The sequence below is a fragment of the Balaenoptera musculus genome, chromosome 17, assembly GCF_009873245.2.
Source record: "Balaenoptera musculus isolate JJ_BM4_2016_0621 chromosome 17, mBalMus1.pri.v3, whole genome shotgun sequence".
NCBI lineage: Eukaryota > Metazoa > Chordata > Mammalia > Artiodactyla > Balaenopteridae > Balaenoptera > Balaenoptera musculus.
Window position 1 is genome coordinate 10,621,758 of NC_045801.1, and position 18,723 is coordinate 10,640,480.

Here is an 18,723-nt window from a genome sequence, read left to right on the forward strand (position 1 = left end):
GGTCACATCGTTGAAAGACACATTTATTTTCTGTCTGAGTTCTTTGAGCATTTTGGCAGTTGTGCTGCAGACTTGTATCTCTGTCTACATGTGAGGACAGGGGCTGTATCTTAGGTGTCTTTTTGGCTCCTGAAGAGTCTAGCATAGGACCTGTTTTGAAGACAAATAATGGTATTAGTAGCTAACATTTATTGATCATTTACTATATACTGCCACTGTGCTATAGCATCTTGCATGGATTATCTCATTTATACCTCACAGCAACCTTAGGAGCGAGAGAGATCTCCTCACCATCCTCCTTTTAAAGGACGACCTCCTTTGAAAGTGACATTAAGTAACTCGCTAAGGTTAGCCATCCCTGTTAAGTGGCAGGGCTGGGATTTGAACCCAGGTAATCTGAACCCAGATCACACATTCTTAACCTCTGGGAGGATTATAGTGCTGCTCAGTAACTGTGAACGGAACTGAACTGATGGCTTCCAACCTAATACCTCTGCGCCCACTGGCGGATGTCCTCAGGGAGACAATGGTCTTATCTCTGAAAATGTCCAAACAAGGAAAGGGAGAGTAAAGTGGGTTTGGCAGAAGGAGAAATCTCATCTACGCTCTGTGCCGTAGGACTGCCCTGGATTGGGGGAGGGGAGGGTTGTTTACTAAAACGTCACGACTGACTCCCAATGTTCAGGTTACAAAACATCTCTCTCCTTATTTCTTGTGACCTCTAACCTTTTATAAAGGGGCTCTTAAGGAAGGGCAAAGGGTGCGAGGGGAGGACTTAGAAGGTCCATGCACCGACACTGATTGCCCTCAAGCTCCCTGGCTTAGCTGGTTTTTGGAGAGCAGGAAAGAAGAGAAAGAGGCAAGACAGTGATAACGGGGGTGGGTGTGACTCCGGGCTCATGCTATATTCACAGTCTTCTTGCTCAAAGTTGGGGGAATCAGTTAAGTGGTCCTATGCCAAATTTTATGTAGTTACAGTTTATTTTCTTTTTAATAAATTTATTTTATTTATTATTTATTTTTGGCTGCGTTGGGTCTTCGTTGCTGCCCGCGGGCTTTCTCTAGTCATGGCGAGCAGGGGCTACTCTTCGTTGCGGTGCGCGGGCTTCTCACTGCGGTGACTTCTCTTGTTGCACAGCATGGACTCTAGGCGCGCGGGCTTCAGTAGTTGCAGCACGAGGGCTCAGTAGTTGTGGCTTGTGGGCCCTAGAGCGCAGGCTCAGCAGTTGTGGCGCACGGGCTTAGTTGCTCTGCGGCATGTGGGATCTTCCCAGACCAGGGCTCGAACCCACGTCCCCTGCGTGGGCAGGCGGATTCTCAACCACTGCGCCACCAGGGAAGCCCTGTAGTTACAGTTTTAAATGGTAGGCAAATGTTGACAGGCATTCCTTGATACCGTGATGCAAAGACCAACATAATCCGTTCTTAAATGGGAGCTTCTGATACTTTTCTTAATGGCAAGGTCTTTAATCCCTTCCTTGAAATGTAACTGGTTAAGGTGGAGGAGTGGGGCAACCCTTGGGAACCAGCATACCTGGGGTCTGGCCCTGATTTCCCACAATTTTGCCAGGGAATGCTGGGCAAGTCATTTAACCACTGGAGAATCTGTTTCCTTGTCCGGAAAGTGAAAGGGTTGGTAACCATATTATTCTTGAAATTCTTTCCAACTCTGGTAGTTTATGATGATGTCAGATGATTGGAGAGACTCTTTAAGAACCAGGATTCCTCTTTCTAGTTCTCCTCTCCCAATTTCTCTTACACCCCTCCCCCAAGGTAAATGCTCATTCATTCATTCTTCCCTCCATCTGTTCAGTACGTATCTCTTAAGCACCAGGGGCTCTGGGATTGTAACAGCAAATGGAAAACCCCCTGGTCTCAAGGACCTCACGGTCTAGTGGGAGAAATATCAATATTTGGAAAATAGTGCCTTGGAAAATGGTGCCATGGAAAAGGGTCATAAAAGAGGCATGTTCTCAGTCTTGAGTTGCACAGACGTGGGCCTGAGTAAGTGTGAGCCACTAAACTGAAACTAAGACAAATTCATCAAAAAAAAGAAAAAAGAAAAGAAACCTGGATGTTCTTTAAGTGTTTCTCATTTTTCAGAATCCTGTATAACACCACAATTTTTCTTCACTGGATGTTGTTTTACTTATATTAGAAAAGATGTAGCTCATAAAAAAAAGCTGGCTCGATCCAAAACACATTTATTGGGGATCCACAGGGAACCTGTACTAGGCAGTGCCTTCCATGGGGAAGGAAAAGGCTGCAGGGTTTGGTTTCAGACCGGCTGTGAATAGCAGTTCTCTGTTTATTAACTGTTGTCCTTGAGGAGATTGGGCACGTCCCTGAGTTCTCAACAGACAGGGTGGGCCCTCACGAGGCTATTGGGGGAGATTTCAGGAGATGGTGCTTGTAAAATGCCAAGCCTGGGGCTCTAGGAATCTCTTGTCCCTCCCTTAGTTCTGCAGGGATGTAGGTGATACAGATAAGGGTACAATTTAGTCTCCCTGTGCCCTCAAGGATTGACAGTCCGGGAATTTTGTAGTGCAGGAAACTCAGTAGGAAGATGGAGTTCTGAGCCAAGCCCCTCCACTAACAGAGTTATTTGTCTCTGGGCAGGGGGCGGGGTGGGGGTGGTTCTCATCTCTCCATGTGTAGGGAGTCTGAAGTCCCTCCCAGTGATGCCAGTAACCTTCACACAAAGTAAAAGAGCCTACATTGCAAACGTCCCTGTGAAGATTAATCCCAACTGGAGGAATGGGGCAATAGGAGAGTGCTCTCCAGACCAGCCAAGCCTGCGTTTGAGTTGGGCTTGTAATGAGTTCCCCAGTAGGAAAAAAGATAACACATCGGCTCCAACAGAAAATCATCCTAGGGCTGTGGACCCATTGTCCGGAGGCTGATCACATGGCTGTGAAATCGGACCAGTCAGTCTGGCTCCACCACTTGCCAAGGTGACCTCTAAGCTCCAGGTTTCACCCAGGTATAAGATGGGGATAATACCAGCGCCTGCTTTATGTGGTTGCTGTGAGTGTGAAGTGAGGGCAGGCCTGCTGCAATGCAGAATCGTGCAGGGCATATAGTAAGCACAACAATTGTTAGTTGATATTATTTTCTTACAGGATAGAGCAGAAATATATTCCTGAGTTCTTTCAGTTGATATTTACACCAGGATTCTGAGTCTTCTGGGTCCCCAGCACTGTGCCTGACTTTTCTTCCTTATCTCCCTCAGAAGGAACCGTCAGGGAACAGAGAGTTCGTTTTTTGTCTCCAAACAAACCATATTCTCCTCGTCACTTACTGAGAACACTCCAGTGGTTTTACTTGGAGTATTTAAATAAAGTACATTGGAGACTAGAATAGGCTCTTTTTTTATTACATGAAATAGTATAAGCGTACTTGGGATGCACTCATACAAGGCACATGAGCGAAGCAGTCTGCAGTGTAGGTTGAATATGGCAACGTGAGCCTGACAGTAAAACACGTGGAATCCAATGCATCCCTCCCTCCTCCTGCCCCCTGCAGCGCTTTCCTTTCTTCCCGTACTTTGTTAAGATGATAGAAAACAAATTAATAAGGTATCAGGTGAAATAAGGAACTAACAGTACTTTCTTTGGTTGCCCGAGTTGGGAAAGACATCTAAAGGAGTAGCACTATGAGAGGTATCATCGAGAGCCTGATTTTTGCAGGCAGTAGAAAAAGCCCTGGATTTCGTCTGCTGGGCTCTGGGACATTAACTTGCAGTGAGATCACCTTGTGTCTTGGTTTCCATTATTGTAATGCTCCCACGTCACGACTGTTATGTGGATGAATTCAGACACTGCCTATATAACAACCAGGGCAGTGCCTGGCCCAGGACGGGAGCTCAGAAAGTATTGGGTTGGCCAAAATGTTCGTTCGTAACATCTTATGGAAGAACCCGAACGAATTTTTTGGCCAACCCAATACTATCCTACACCTCAGTATCCTCGGGTTTCTCTCTGGTAAGTTTAGGATAATCATACTTACCTTATAAAGTTGTCATGAAGTTTAAAGAAGGATATGTGTGTCCAAAATGTTATACTTAGCAAAGCATCAGGTATATTGCAGTTCTCAGTAAATTTTTTTTGGGGGGGGAGGAATATCAGAATTTTTATCTCCAGATAAGGTTTTCAATATTCCCATAATACCTGAAAAGTATTGTCCACTTATGATGTCTCAGACCCTGTTAAGCACTTTATGGGCTTTAGCTCATAGACTCCTGAGAGCACTAAGAGATAGTTACTAACATTGCCCCCATTTTGCAGATGTGAAAACCGAGACTCAGAGACATGAATTACTTTAACGAGGTCTAATAGCTGCTATGTGGTAGAGATGTGAGGCCAAGTCTTCCTCATGAGAATCAGCCTATAACTCATGCTATTATGAAACAAATGCCCTGTTCTGTCCTCTAGAAGTTGTCTTGGTCAGAATATCCTTCTTTACAGGAACTGTGTTCCATGAAAAAGAGGCTTTAATTTTATGGCCTCAATTCAGTTCTGATCCTGATTAGTATTCATCCTATTTGATTCTAGATACTGTTCATTTACTTCCAGAATCCGTCACTCATGGATCTGACCTCACAAGGGATACTTACAAGAATAAGCAAGGTCTCTAAAGACGGTTCCCAAATCTGAGATCCCAGACTTTGGGAATTACTGTGCAATCTCCCCTTGCCCCTCTTCTTTCCTCCTCCAGGTAATTAATTTAGGGAGATATCTGAGTCTTGGAATGAAAAAAGATGTATTTATAGTCATACTTCACATAAAAAGGGAGTTTAAAGGGAACTAACATTGGCTGCTTATTCAAACTGCTTTATCCATACCTTCTCACTTTATTTCACGTAACACAACCTGTAGTGTAGTAGTTTTATTATTACACTAATTTTGCAGATGAGAAAACAAGGCTAATAAGTGACACAGTAGAGATTCAAATCCAGGTCCCAGTTAACACAAAGCATATTCTCTTCCCACACCACCCGTTGTCCCTGTCCCATGAAGGCACTAGGAGCCTTTGAGGAATGCTGTAATTCCGGAAATCCCATCAGCTTGGGCTGCTGCCTAGCACCATGGATCAGAGTACCAGTAGCTCCTCTTGGTTTCTTGTGCCCAGAGAGCACCTCACACCCCCTCCCCACTCTGCCACCCCCAGTGCATTGTCAGCTATCTTGTAAATGCACCTCCTCGGTTGTTAGGCAGATGGATGAGTGGAGCCTGCAACTGGGAACCTAACTCAGACAATCCCTGATGACTGAGGGGTCAGTAGTGCCATTGCTGACCAGGGGAATAAGCCATCGCTATTCTTACCACCGCTTTTCAAGGAGAAGTAAAGTATTCTGTAAGGATCATTCTCACCTTGGTCAGCAGTGCTCAGAGTAAACAGGCATGCTGAGTCCAAGGGTGCCGAACGGTGTTTGATGGGGATGATGACGAAGAAAACAAAGAGGATGTGTGCTTTAGCCAGAGCTGGGTGCGCACAAGTATGCGTACACATGTGTACGAGTATGTGTGTGTATTTTTCCTGGCTCTGGAAGGGATGCTGTATATTTCTGAGCAGCTCTGCACAAAGGAATCCAGCATTTAAGTTTTGCCTGCATCAGATTCTGTTCGCAAAAGATAGCCAGGAATGGTTTTCGGGGCATGGTTTCAAATTTAAAAAGGATTATGGCCCATGAACCTTAGAAATGGTGGGTGGAGGTGTGAACCTTTGAAATTCTAATTGCAGCCCAGTCTAAGGAGGTATATATTTACCCGGGCACAATATCTCATTGTTCACATATTCCTTTCTTGGCCGGAGGAGATGGGGAGGAGGAGCAGATACATAACATAATCTTCAGATGAAACTGAAACAATTGGTGGCAGCAGTTTGGACTCTGGTGAATTCCGTCAAGAAAGAAATCCCCGCTGTTGACCATCGCAGTTAGCTTAGCTTGTTGTAACAATCTTTATTCCTTGCGTCTGTAGAGCTGAGGGGATACACAGACTCAGCTCCAGCTGGGAGGGATCTTTGTGGTCATTTTGACACACCCACCCCTTTATTTTACAAGTGATGGCACCAAGGCCCAAGGTGACAGCATCAGTTATTAGGAGAGAAAGCTCTGGAATCCAGGCCTCCTGGAATTGAGGCAATTATTCACTGACTCTAGGCTTTTCATAATGACTCATATTTATCGAGTGTTTACTCTAAGCCATACATATGGGATGGAAGCAGCTACCAGCCCAGCGGAGGTGACAGGCATTCGATGACAACTTGGAATAGAGGGAAGAGTAGAAATAATGCAAAGTCAAAGTCTAAATTGATTTCCAGACTAGAGGAAGGCCTTCCTGGAATGGATGGAAGTCTAAGTGCTGGGTGTTGGGCTCTCAACTGCTGCATGGGGTAGCATGCGGTTACTGAGGCTCAGAGAGCTTAATTAGCCCAAGCTAGTAGTGGCTATATTTGCTCCAGTCACAGAACCTTCTAGATGCAGGATGACCCAGTTAGTATATGGGAAAAGAGGTAGGATTTTCTTCTGGTGGCTCATACTCCAGTCTGTCAACAACAGCACATGAGCAAGTGACCTCCAGGTGCAGGTCTTTTCTTTTTTTTTAATATTTATTTATTTTTGGCTGCGTCGGGTCTTAGTTGCGTTACATGGGGTCTCTCGTTGCGGCGCGCGGGCTCTTTGTTGTGGTGCGCAGGCTTCTCTCTAGTTGTGGTGCATGGGCTCTAGAGCACCTGGGCTCAGTAATTGCTGAGCGCAGGCTTAGTTGCCTCCGTGGCATGAGTTCCCCGACCAGGGATCGAACCCGTGTCCCCTGCATTGGAAGGCGGATTTTTTTTTTTTTAAAGGAGTTCCTTTATTATTATTTTTTATTATTTATTTATTTATTCATTTATTTTTGGCTGTGTTGGGTCTTCGTTTCTGTGCAAGGGCTTTCTCCAGTTGCGGCGAGCGGGGGCCACTCTTCATCACGGTGCGCGGGCCTCTCACTATCGCGGCCTCTCTTGTTGCGGAGCACAGGCTCCAGACGTGCAGGCTCAGTAGTTGTGGCTCACGGGCCTAGTTGCTCTGCGGCATGTGGGATCTTCCCAGACCAGGGCTCAAACCCGTGTCGCCTGCATTGGCAGGCAGATTCTTAACCACTGTGCCACCAGGGAAGCCCTGGAAGGTGGATTTTTAACCACTGGACCAGCAGGGAAGCCCCCGGGCGCAGGTCTTAAATGGCCTGCAATAGCCATTTGGCTGTCTCCCCAGAACCTCAGCCTTGGTGTGTCCCAAACCAAACTTCTAAAGTGTGCATGAGGAGAAGGAGGGTGCCTGTTTGCTTCTTTACTTATTTTTTAGAATGCCTCTCAAAACTGGTGTCTCAACACCTCACTTTGCCAGGGAAGAGTCTTTATTGGTTTATGCTGCCTTACCAAGGCCTTCCTTTCATTAGCTGAAATGCTTGCCTTCCTAACATAAATGAGCAGTTCCCTGGAGGCACAGTGCAGGTTCAGGACAGCCAGCACAGGTAGACAAAGCCAAGATCCCATAGCCAGCAGCACGAGGCAGCCCCTCATTCTCTTTTCTGCTCAAGATGTCACCTTGTCAGAGAGGCCTTCTCTGAACACTTTTTATACCATAGCATCTGCATCACTTTGTTACTCTATATGTACTCCACTTTATATTACATAAGTATTGCTTGTCTGTTTCCCTACTAGAAGGTAAGGTCAGGAGAGCAGCTCATTGTTATTGCAGAATCTCCAGGGCACACAGCAGGGCCTCAGTAAATAGTTATTGGCGGTGAGCGAGGAGATGCGTTTTCATTCAACAATCACTCCCAGGCCCAATGCTAAGACAGGTCCACAAGGTCCCTCCCTGCCTTGAGGCACTCCGTTGTAGTTTGGGGAAGGTTGTCAGACAACAAGACAACCATACAAGATGGCAGGAACTCAATCCCAGGGGAGGCCCCGGGGCCAGCCTTCTGCCCAGGGGGGGAGCATTTGGGAGCTGAGTTTACCAGGCGGCTCCCATTGGCTCCAATTACAGGAGCCAATCCTGAGGCGTTTCCTAAGGGCCTAGCTTTTTTTTTTTCAAAACCAATTTCATCCGCAATCAATGGTGAGAAATTAAATGGATTCTTTGGACTAAGTAGATTGAGCAAAACAGCCATCTGCCAGGGCCGAGGAATGAGCAATCTGTTGGTAATTTTTCCGCTGAAATTTGGCATCTGCTTGGCGTTGTACACCATTTGCACCTCGGGAAATGCCTTTTACACCCCTGACCCTCGTCTGTTCTTCAGGTTAAAAAAAAAAAAATGCAAATGAAAGATTAGAAAGTTATAAAAAAGAAAGAACCCTTCATGTGTCTTCACTTAGCATTTTAGCGACTTAAGCAAACTGCACAAAACTAGCCTTCCAAAGGCGGTGAGCGCCCTGAAAGGGAGTGAGGGCCGGAGCCGGCGAGCGGGCAGCTGCAAGCCCGGGCGCCGGGCCGGCTCCTCGCTGCGGCCGCGGGGGCCGCCCCGTGCCCCTGTCGCCGGGCCCGCGGCCCTCGCAGCAGGAGGCGGCTCTCTGGGCCTCGCTTCCTGCACCCACACTGGGCTAAAAAAGAACGCGCACAACTTTTTTTGGTCCCCCTTCTTGCGAAACGCTCGAGTAACGAGCTCGCCGGAGTAACCGCTCCGGGGGCGACCCGGGGACGCGGGCTTCCGCCGCCCAGCGCGACCCCCGCCCGCGAGCGGGCGTCGGAACGTGGCCCGGGCGGCGGCGCGCGCGCGCGGGCGGGGCCCGGGGGCCGGGCTGGGGGCGGAGGCGGCGGGGCGGGGCGGGGCGGGGGCCGCGGCGAGGAGGGGGCGGCGGCGCGTGCGCAGAGCACTTCCTTGTTTGTCCCCGTGACTGTAGCGGGAGCGGCGCCCGCCTCCCGCCAGCCCGCCAGCGGGAGTGTGTGCTCAGTCAGTCGGTGTCCGCGCCGCCGCCTGTCAGAGAGTGTGAGGAGGCAGCGCTTGCCGCCCCGACCTGCCCAGCCCGGGCCCCCGCGCAGCGCCGCGTCCCTTCCCCCGCCGCCGCCGGCATGAGCAGAGGGAGGCGGGTCCCCGAGAGCCCCCTGCCTCGCGCGCCGCTCGGAGTTTGAAGGGCCCCGCGCCGAGCGCCGCCGCCGCCGCCTGCTTCGGCCGCCAGCCCTTTCTCCTGCCGCCGCCGCCGCCGCCGCCGGGATCTCGAGCCGCGCCAGGCCGGGCGGCGGGTGGCGGGCTGCACTCGGGGCGTTCATGAGCCGCCGGCCGGCCGCGGCCCCGGGAGTCTGCGCCGTGACTCACCCCCCGCCCCCGCTTGTGTCTCGCCCTCCCCGGCAGGATGCCGGACCAGATCTCCGTCTCCGAGTTTATCGCCGAGACCACCGAGGACTACAACTCGCCCACCACGTCCAGCTTCACCACGCGGCTGCACAACTGCAGGAACACCGTGACGCTGCTGGAAGAGGTAGGTCGGGGCCGGTGCCCTCCGCGCACCCCGCCCCCGGCGCCCGCCCCCCAGCCGGGGACCCCGGCCCGCCCGCTGGGATGCCTCACTGCCTCCCCTCGCGGCCGCCGCCTCGCAGTTGGATTGTTTCGATTTCCGAGCCGGGGAGGATGGGGATGTTGGGGCCTGGGGAGCCACACCCCCTCCGGGACCCCCTCCGCCCACCGCGTTCCCAGGTGATCGGAGGACTTGGGATGTGCAGCCCCCGCCCCATTTCCCCCGGAGCTGGAGGTGGGGAGAGAACTGAGCGGGCTCTGGACAGCCCGAGGCAGAAGAAGAGGGAAGTCCTCTCTCTCTCTTGCGCCCTTCCTGGGTGCCAAGGAGGCTTCTAGGCGCTTTCCACATCCTTGTGACCCTCTCGTAACCCGCGAAGTAGGTGGTGTCAGGCCACCGAGGGCAGAGGGAGGCGAAGCCCTGTGGCCAAGGTCACTAGCAAGGGACTGGGAGATGGTCAGTGAATGCAGCTCTCCAAGGCCCGGCTTGGCCAGGCAGGCTTCGCTTCATAGGCGAGGGCCGGTGGAAAAATCCCAAAGGAATGAGAGGGGGCTCAGGCCGGGACTGCCTCCACCCCGGGATTCCTCCCTTCTAGTCCTAAAGCCCTGGGTGGAAGGAGATATCTGTGCAGACTGGTCCTCACCCTCCTCCCCTGGCCGGATGGTTTGGTAGGGTTTGAGGCTGCTGCGCCAGCAGGATCTGCCCACAGGGAACTCCTAAGCTGTGAATGCAAACCCGAGGCTGATGCTGACTGGAAGAGCTGGCTAGACAGGAAGCAGGGAGGCCTGAGACTGCAGAAAGAACAGCCCCTCTTATCCAGGTCCGCCGGGGAACGGTTGTGGGTGCCCAGGGCAGAGCCAGGGGTGTAGCAGTTTCCTTTAAAATTTTAAGTGAATTAGTGATCGGGCGGAGTGGGTAGGTAAGGAGGAACCCACAAGCCGAGGAGCTGCAGAAGTCTCCGAACCTCCATAAAAATAGGACATTTGCCCTGGAACGCTGCACCATCTGTAAGTGCCATGAAGCACCACTACCCTCCAAAGGAGCCAAACCTATTTCAACTGAAAAAGACAGCATTGGGGGAAGTTAGGAAGGCAGATCGTTTTCCCTGCGTGGATTATTATTGTGTGGTTGGTTTACTTGAGGTTTGGGAAGCGCTTTCTGATTTAAGCTCACCATGGCTCCCCCTCTGTAACATTAAGAAGCTTGGGCTTCTGTGGGCACACTGCTCTTGATGCAGGCTTTGATATTCGCTCTGGGTCAGGTTACAAGGAGAACTGGTGTTCAGAAGCCCAGGGGCCCTAAATTTTAGGAGGGGAGACGTTCCTGCTAGTGCTGGGTCCTATTTTGCTGGCCTGATGCTGCAAATTAGTCTGCATGTTTTATGCCAGTTGAGGTTGCTTCTGGAGTCTCTCTGAAGTTAATGTTGGGTTATTGAACTGAATTTTGAAATTCAGCTGGAGAAATATCATCTAACTAGATTTGTTGGAAAGCCAGAGGTAAATGGCTCTTTTCTTTGTTTTGTTTTTGTTTTTGTCAACTGCCTGTCTGTTGCACCAGCCTGATGCTTGGTGTCTGGGATTAAACGGACTTGCCAGGCATTGAACCCTATGACAAGTCTGTCCTTCACTTGATTGTGATAAATTGAAACATGCTGATATGGGAGCGTTTTTCATCCTTCTTCTGTACTAATTGTATATGCTTCTAAAGGCTGTGACATCGGTTAGACTGAGCGGTTATTTTCCTTCTAGAGAAGTTCTTCAGTGCCTGCTAATAGAGCTGTCAATTATTTTAACTTTCCCTTTCTGCACATTCAGATAGTGTCACTGTATTCTGTTTGTGTGGGGTGTGATAAGGGTAAGTATATAGTTGTTGATGCTGTTTGTAGGGGTATGTGCCCACACTTTGCGGCCACACCAGAGGATAGGGTTAATGTTTTAAAATTACATGCAGCTGCTCTTGATCTTCGTTTGAGGTTACTAAATTTAACAGCAAATGCAGCAGATACATTTTTTTGGTGAGGAATATTGTTTTGCAAGGTTAGACAGGAAAACAGACCTGGTGATAATACAAACATGGTCACCTATGAACTTGAGAAGGACTTGGAACCAGGCTGGAAGTTCAGAAGTGTCATGTTGGAGTATGTTGATATGTTCTCAAAAATATCACAGGGAATGTTTCATAGAGAGTGGCACAATAACTTTGTAACTGTTTTTCTGAACTCAAGTGCAGTCCTGGTCAAGAAGTCATTGTCTCCAGTCTGCATCTTTTAACTATTGAATTGTATTCCATGACGTTGGACTCGTGAGTGATTGCCTTTAGCATAAATGTGAAATATGCCCTTTAGTTTCTTAATTGATAGATAATCACCACAGTTGAATTTTTAATCCTCTCTACCCGAGCTTACATATGTGGAAGAGGTACGTTAGCATAAATGTCTTGATTGGATCAGAATTCAGTTCTTAAAAATTATGGGGCTTAGGACTTCCCTGGTGGCGTAGTGGTTAAGAATCCACCTGCCAATGCAGGGGACACAGGTTCGAGCCCTGGTCCGGGAAGATCCCACATGCCACGGAGCAACTAAGCCCGTGCACCACAACTACTGACCCTGAGCTCTAGAATCCACGAGCCACAACTACTGAGCCTCAACTACTGAAGCCCGCGCACCTAGAGCCCATTGCTTCGCAAGAAAAGCCACTGCAATGGGAAGCCCACACACCGCAACAAAGAGTAGACCCCGTTCGCTGCAACTAGAGAAAAGCCCGCACACAGCAATGAAGACCCAACAAAGCCAAAAAATAAATAAATTAATCAAAAAAAAAAATATGGGGCTTAAGGTTGTTATCCTCAAAATATAAGGAAAATTTTTGGGGCAGACCACGAAATCTTGTTGGCCTACGCTTCATGAGTGAGATATATGGAAACTTTAAGAATGCTGTTTGTGTTATCTTGTGGTTATTCTTAAGAATAGAACTTTTGGGTACTTTTTTGGTGATGTGGGAACTCAGGAATAGGAATTAATTTGGGCAGCTTAGAATTTTTTTTTAAATCTTTTTCTAGTTCTGCTAATTGTCTTCCTTTTTATTTATGAACTTTTTTGCTCTTTGGGATTCCTAAGTCTCACCTAAAAGATTGTATTAGATCTCCTAGCTTGGAACCCCAAATTAGCCCACACTCTCCCTTTTGCTGTGTCCTGTCGGCAAAGAGTTCTGTGCTTTGCAGATGTTGGCGCTTTTATTTTCGTCTTTCTGTGATGCGCACTCAAGGAGCTGGGTCAGAAATATGTGGTAAAAAAGGAAAAGAGTTTACTTCTGGGCTTCACCTTTGGGGACAAAGGGTCCCACATGACTCTGGAAGTCATGGCGTGGCTGGCACACAATGAGTGGCTGCTTTTGAGAGGCAAGAGCGGATGGGCTGCCAAGGTTTCATGCTGGTGTGTGAGTGTTTTCCAAGCAAAAAGCCAGTGTTTTGCTTATTCAGCAACCAGAGCACACTGATGTGTGCCATTTGACTTGTGACCGTTTGGAAATTATGAGTAAATGACTAGGAGAAGGCAGAGCTTTCCGAAGAAGGCAGCAAGCAGGCACATTCCAGGACCACTGTCGGGGGAGACAGTAGAATAGACTGTCCATTTAAAAAAGGCTTAGATTGGTCCATACTTAGTGCTTGGTGACAGGGAGAGTCCAATATGATACACGAAGGTCGGCTTCGTTATTTAGTGTTGGCCCAGCACTTTTGTCTTTGGTGACGGTGGAGGAGGCATGGTCTGCCCATTTATTGAGCAGCTGCTCTGTACCAGGCGCATTGAAGACACACGGCACGTGTGATCACACTTAACCCTCATACAGGCTTTATGAAGGAGGGACAGTTGTTACCTCCATTTTACAGAGAAGAAAACTGAGATGAAGTGATGAAGTGATTTGTCTCCAAGGTCAAGTGGCTAGTAAGTAAATGAGTTAGGAAATCCTAAACAGTTAAGACATAAAGTAGACGTTCTAAATGTCTACAAAGACATATTCCAGGGGTTTTGTAGAGAACGTAGGAGGCTTCACTTTTTTTTTTTTTAATTTATTTATTTTATTTATTTATTTTTGGCTGTGTTGGGTCTTCGTTGCTGCGCATGGGCTTTCTCTAGTTGTGGCTCGCGGGTTCTGGAGCGCAGGCTCAGTAGTTGTGGCACACGGGCTTAGTTGCTCCGCAGCATGTGGGATCTTCCCGGACCAGGGCTCGAACCCGTGTCCCCTGCATTGGCAGGCGGATTCTTAACCACTGCGCCACCAGGAAAGTCCCAAGGAGGCTTCACTTGTATTGTCCCTTCTCATTTTGGTCTCATGAAACAGAGGTACCTAAGTTCCTAGGTGGCTTGGTTTTTCTTCATGTTCACGTTCCAGGGAGTTCTTCAAGGTAATACTTAAATGCACTGTTTTTTCTCCCCTGTGCTTTCACAGATTTGCGTGTGGTTTTTCAGATTCAAATGCGGGAACTTATTTGGCATTATCCAGGAACAGCACTCACTCAGCATATTTTGGGGGAGCGCTTGCTGTGTACAGCCTAGTGGAGGTATGGGGGGGCGGTGCTACCTGGATTAGGTTATGGAGAATCTGATGGTCTTGGAGAGAGAGTTCAATTGGGCCGTCACTCTTAACAGGGTAGAAAGGGGCAGCTCGTAAGTGGGGGAAATACCATAGGGCGTTATCCTGTGACACAAGCTAAATCACTCGTCTGGTCAATATACAAATTGTCCATACACATGCCCTGAAGGGTGCTGGACCCTGGGCATGCTCAGATGAGCAGCCCTGCCCTCAACAGTCTAAAAGCTTTCTTAAGGAGCTTTTCAGTCAAGTGTGGGTCTTGCATCAGAGGCTGGCTTGTGTTAGCATGGGCACATGAGGTGTTCAGTCCTTTCTGAAGGCATAGAAATGTTTGGCTAAATGAAGAAATGAATGAAAGTGTGGAATGGAGGTTCCTTATCAAGGCCTCTTCCAAAATAACAGTGGTTACCAGCTGCTAGTGCTCTTACTGTGTGCCAGGCCCTGTACACTGTTATTTCATGCTGACGTTGACCCTACTGTTACCATGGACCTCATCTTACGATAGTTAAGTCTTTTGCCCAGCATCACACAAACGGTAAGTAGTGGATTTAGGAATTAATCTGTAGTGTTTCCATGCATGCCAGTCAGACTTCATCTGTATGTGTTTCCTCCCACCCCGTGTAAGTTTTCATTTTTATCCATGTTCTTTGGGGCATCTTCTTCCATGCTGATGACTAGAGGTCATCAGTCTTTGATAAATGCTTTTAAGTCTTCAAGTGTTGTTCTAGGGAATCTCACATGTAGGAGCTGTATGGCCAGGGCTTGGAGTCTGATCTTGTTCATCAGCTCCCAGTGTTCTAGAATGCAATTGCATTACTTCTCTTAAATCTTAAAAGCTGGTAAACGTAATAGGAAGTGCTCCTTTATATAGTGGCTGCTAAACTTGGTTGTAGTCTTAAAAAAAACAAGTCTCAGGAAGGGTTTAGATAAAATCAGAGTTGGTCCTTTGCATTGCTTAAGGTTAAGAAGCTTACTTGGTCCCTGAACTCTTGAAGATAAAACAACAAAAGGTGAACAGGTCTTCCCCGATGCCACTGTCCCATGCAAAATTCTGGGCTCTGTGGCTCAACCCTCAGTCCCAAGGTACTTAGGGTGAGTTTTCTCTGGACATAACCAGCAAAGGCCAGTGAGTGTAGAATACCTTTGCCTATAGAAGCAAGGAGAGAAGGACACTTTCTTTATGTACCAGAACTCATACTCTTTCTAAAATGAGACTCAAACCTGTTAGCCGGCTAGTCCAAGCTAATGCTGTTTGCCTTTTATTATATACATCTTCAGGGTTTAAAAAACATTATCCACTTCTACCATCTAATAAAACCCCTGTCTGATAGCATTCTTATCATTCTTTTACATATGAATAAACCAAGTCTCAGAGAGGTAAAATGTGTTCGCCAAGGTCACACAGTAGTGAATGCTCTGAATGCAGGATCTCTGGATCTGAAAGCCTTTCTGTTTCATCTCTAGTTCACTCTTTTCTCCTTCCTGTCTGCTAGTTTTTTTGTTTTTTGTCTTGCAGATGTCTACTGATTATTTTTCTTATCTCCACTTGATTTCTAGTGCCAGAGATGGGGAGAGAGAGAGACAAAGATAGTTTGGGGTAGAGAAGAAAAAGGGAAAGTTGTTTTTCTCTCTTCTTCAGAGACCTCTTGTTGGACCTCTCTTGAAATCTCTGTCTTTTGTAGTCAGAGACAGCGCTGCCAGCAGTCCTCCCTGGGCAGAAGTGGAAAAGGCCCTGTGGCTTCCAGCTCCACCCTGGCATACTTGGTCTGGGACTGTTGACTAACCTGTCTTTGCCCGTGAGCTGCCTGCAGCCCCGGCTGAAGAACCGCGACTCTGGGTTGGAGTTGCTGCAGGGCTCTCCGGCTGGCTGCCTTCTGGCTTCCTGCCCATCACAGCCTTGCCTTTGGGCTGGGTGCTGGGAACTCTGGACATCAGAGCTGAAGGGGCCTCGGAGAAAATCTAGTCTGGTGCTTGCCAGCCTAGGAACCTGGTCTCTGAGGGGCCCATGGAAGTTGCCATGTGGGTCCAACAGCCACTGGCAGTAGCCCAGGAAAATTAATAGACACCTCTCATAGTGTCGTTCAGCATATTTGTCATGCCAGTTGTCTTGGATTTTGGCTGAAATACATCCGGTTGGTGGTAGAGCACTGATTATCTCCTGCTGATCAGATACTTGGATTGCCAGTTATAGATTCCTAAAATTGGGAAGCAAAATGTTCTCTCATTCTTGTTTTTGGTTTGCTAGAAGAAGCTTCAAGTTTTGTATTCCGGTGGGAGAAAGCTCATGAAGGAAAAGGACCCACACAGATCTAGTTTAGTCATGTTGCTTTCAGAGGTGGAGACGGAGACCTAAAGATGGGAAGGAAATTAGGCAGGGCTTTGAATTCCAGTCTCCTGACTCCTGGCCCAGGCTCTTTGCACTCTGCTCTCCCAAAGGGCTATGGAGGCTGGTTGTACACGGGGCGGGGGGGGATGGGGGGGACCCTGTGGCTCTTGCGATGATGCCTTTTCCAGTGTCGTTCCCTAGAACTTGCTTCCAGGTAGAAGGAGTGGAGAATGAACCTGAATTTGGGAACCTGATCTTGCCAGCCGCTCTGCTGGTAAGTCCTGCTCTCACATGACCTGCTGTGCAAAGCCGCAGCGGCCGTCCCTGATGTGGGGCTGGGAGGCTTTCATTGGAAGCGTCTGTGGTGTTGGATGTTCAGATGTTACCCAGACTTTTGTCTTTACGTCTGGGAGTCAAGGGAGCCTCAGAGAGGTGGTTTCCGTTTATGTAACCTAGTCATTTGGGGACTAGAGACAGACCTTGGCCTCAGCCATCCCCACATGTATTATTTAAACGCGAGTAAGTGATGGGCTGGATGGGGATCCAGCCGAAACCGAGCTAAGCCTCGGTTTCCTCATTCGATGAATAAATGGCATTGTTTTGAGTATTAAAGGAGATAATGCAAGTGCGGCACTCATCAGGTGACTGCATCACTGGTAAAGTGTGGCCCTATGAATGCCAAGGTCTGACCTGTCGCATTAGTCAGGCTTCCTCCCGTGGGGCGGGGAGGAAGGAGGTGAAAAGCATTCCTTGATGGAGAGCCGGGCAGAGCTCTCTCCACTGTGGACCAGCGGCGACATTTGGGTCGAGGAGGACAGAGTTCCCTTGCCGAGGTTAATTGCAGGCCCTCTTATCTTCTAGCGTGTGTCAGGCAAGTCACTGAACCTTCCCGTGTCTTAGTGTCCTCATGGGGATAGTGCCTGCCTCTTAGTGAGTCAGTGTATGTGAAGCGCGTGCAGCCGTGCCCCGCGTGGTTAGTACTCTCTACGTGATTGTTCTCACCGTCACCGTTGTTGCTGTTTATTATCAATTGGGTTGGACCCTTGAATGTGTGACCGAGAGGACGCGCCTCGGTAGAGTCATTTCGGACGGATGCGTGATGAGGCCAGTGACAGAGCCAGCTGTGTGCCTGGGAGGCGCCGGAGGGTGGAGGCGCAGATGGGACTAGAGGGAGGACTAGGGCAGCACTAAACACGTGACCCACCCCTGGGGGGGGGTCACGGTCAAAGCCAACTTGATCTGAAATAGACTGTCAACTCCGTTTTACTATATACTCAGCCCTTGGCGGTACTGCTGTGAAGTCAGGGAGCCAGTGGCCAGTGCCGCCCCCTCGGACCCAGGCCGGTCTGATGGGCTCTGCCGGTGCAGCCTTGCTGTCCCTGCTTCCTGGTGTCACTGCTGATTCTTTGTTTCCTTCCCCCTGACCTCCTTCTGCCATATCCCCTCCATTGGTGCGTCACAGCTGGGGCAGCGCTGCCCCTTTTGATGTTTGCTGGGGCTTTGGGGAAATGAGCCTCGTTCTCTGTTACATAATAAATGCAGGTATTTGGTTTTGGTCATTTGTGGGGAGGTGCTGGGGGAAGCATTTATGTCTTGGCCCTGACTGGGACAGAGCGTGGCAGCTTGGTTGTTTGCTTTACTGATTACAGCTTGAAGCACTGAGACCACAAGGAATTCTATTTTGGTTTGGAGGCAGGCGCCTTCAAAGAAAAGGATCTACCCTTGAATTTGCCTTTCTGTGTGCCTCGTAACTTCTTTTTTAAATTATTATTACTTTATTTTATTTTTTTAATTTTTGGCTGCGTTGGGTCTTTGTTGCTACGTGCTGGCTTTCTCTAGTTGCGGCGAGCAGGGACTACTCTTCGTTGCGGTGCGTGGGCTTGTCATTGCAGTGGCTTCTCTAGTTGCAGAGCACAGGGTCTAGGCGCGCGGGCTCAGTAGTTGTGGCGCACGGGGTTAGTTGCTCCACGGCATGTGGGATCTTCCCAGGCCAGGGCTCGAACCCGTGTCCCCTGCATTGGCAGACGGATTCTTAACCACTGTGCCACCGGGGAAGCCCCATAGCTTCTTTTCAGTGTCAGTAAGGTGAATTTTCATTATTTGTGGGGCAGGAGTTAGGTCAGACCTGGAGGCCCTGGACCCCGCTTGGTCTTAACAGAATCTGGGAGTTCACAGTGGGTTCTTCCCGCCCAGAGCCCCTTCTGAGCAGCCCTGTGTCATGGTGCTGTTTGTGGTCACTTACGTAAGAACTGAATTTTAATGCCAAGGCTATGGTATAATTTTCCCAAAAGAACTGGAATATGTGTGCCTTTG

At 48.9% G+C, this 18,723-nt stretch overlaps 1 protein-coding gene across 4 annotated transcripts in view; it reads left to right on the plus strand.

The window, feature by feature from the left end:
* The window catches only part of ASAP1 (ArfGAP with SH3 domain, ankyrin repeat and PH domain 1), a 350,653-nt gene that overhangs the window by 71,100 nt on the left and 260,830 nt on the right, over window positions 1-18,723 (plus strand). For 3 of the 4 annotated variants that reach the window (XM_036830057.1, XM_036830056.1, XM_036830054.1), the window contains exon 3: window positions 9,336-9,462. In XM_036830057.1, coding sequence (XP_036685952.1) covers window positions 9,336-9,462 — 127 coding nt within the window. Of the gene's footprint in view, window positions 1-8,911; window positions 8,973-9,335; window positions 9,463-18,723 lie in introns of those variants that run through there. The other variant, XM_036830055.1, reaches the window with a different exon arrangement.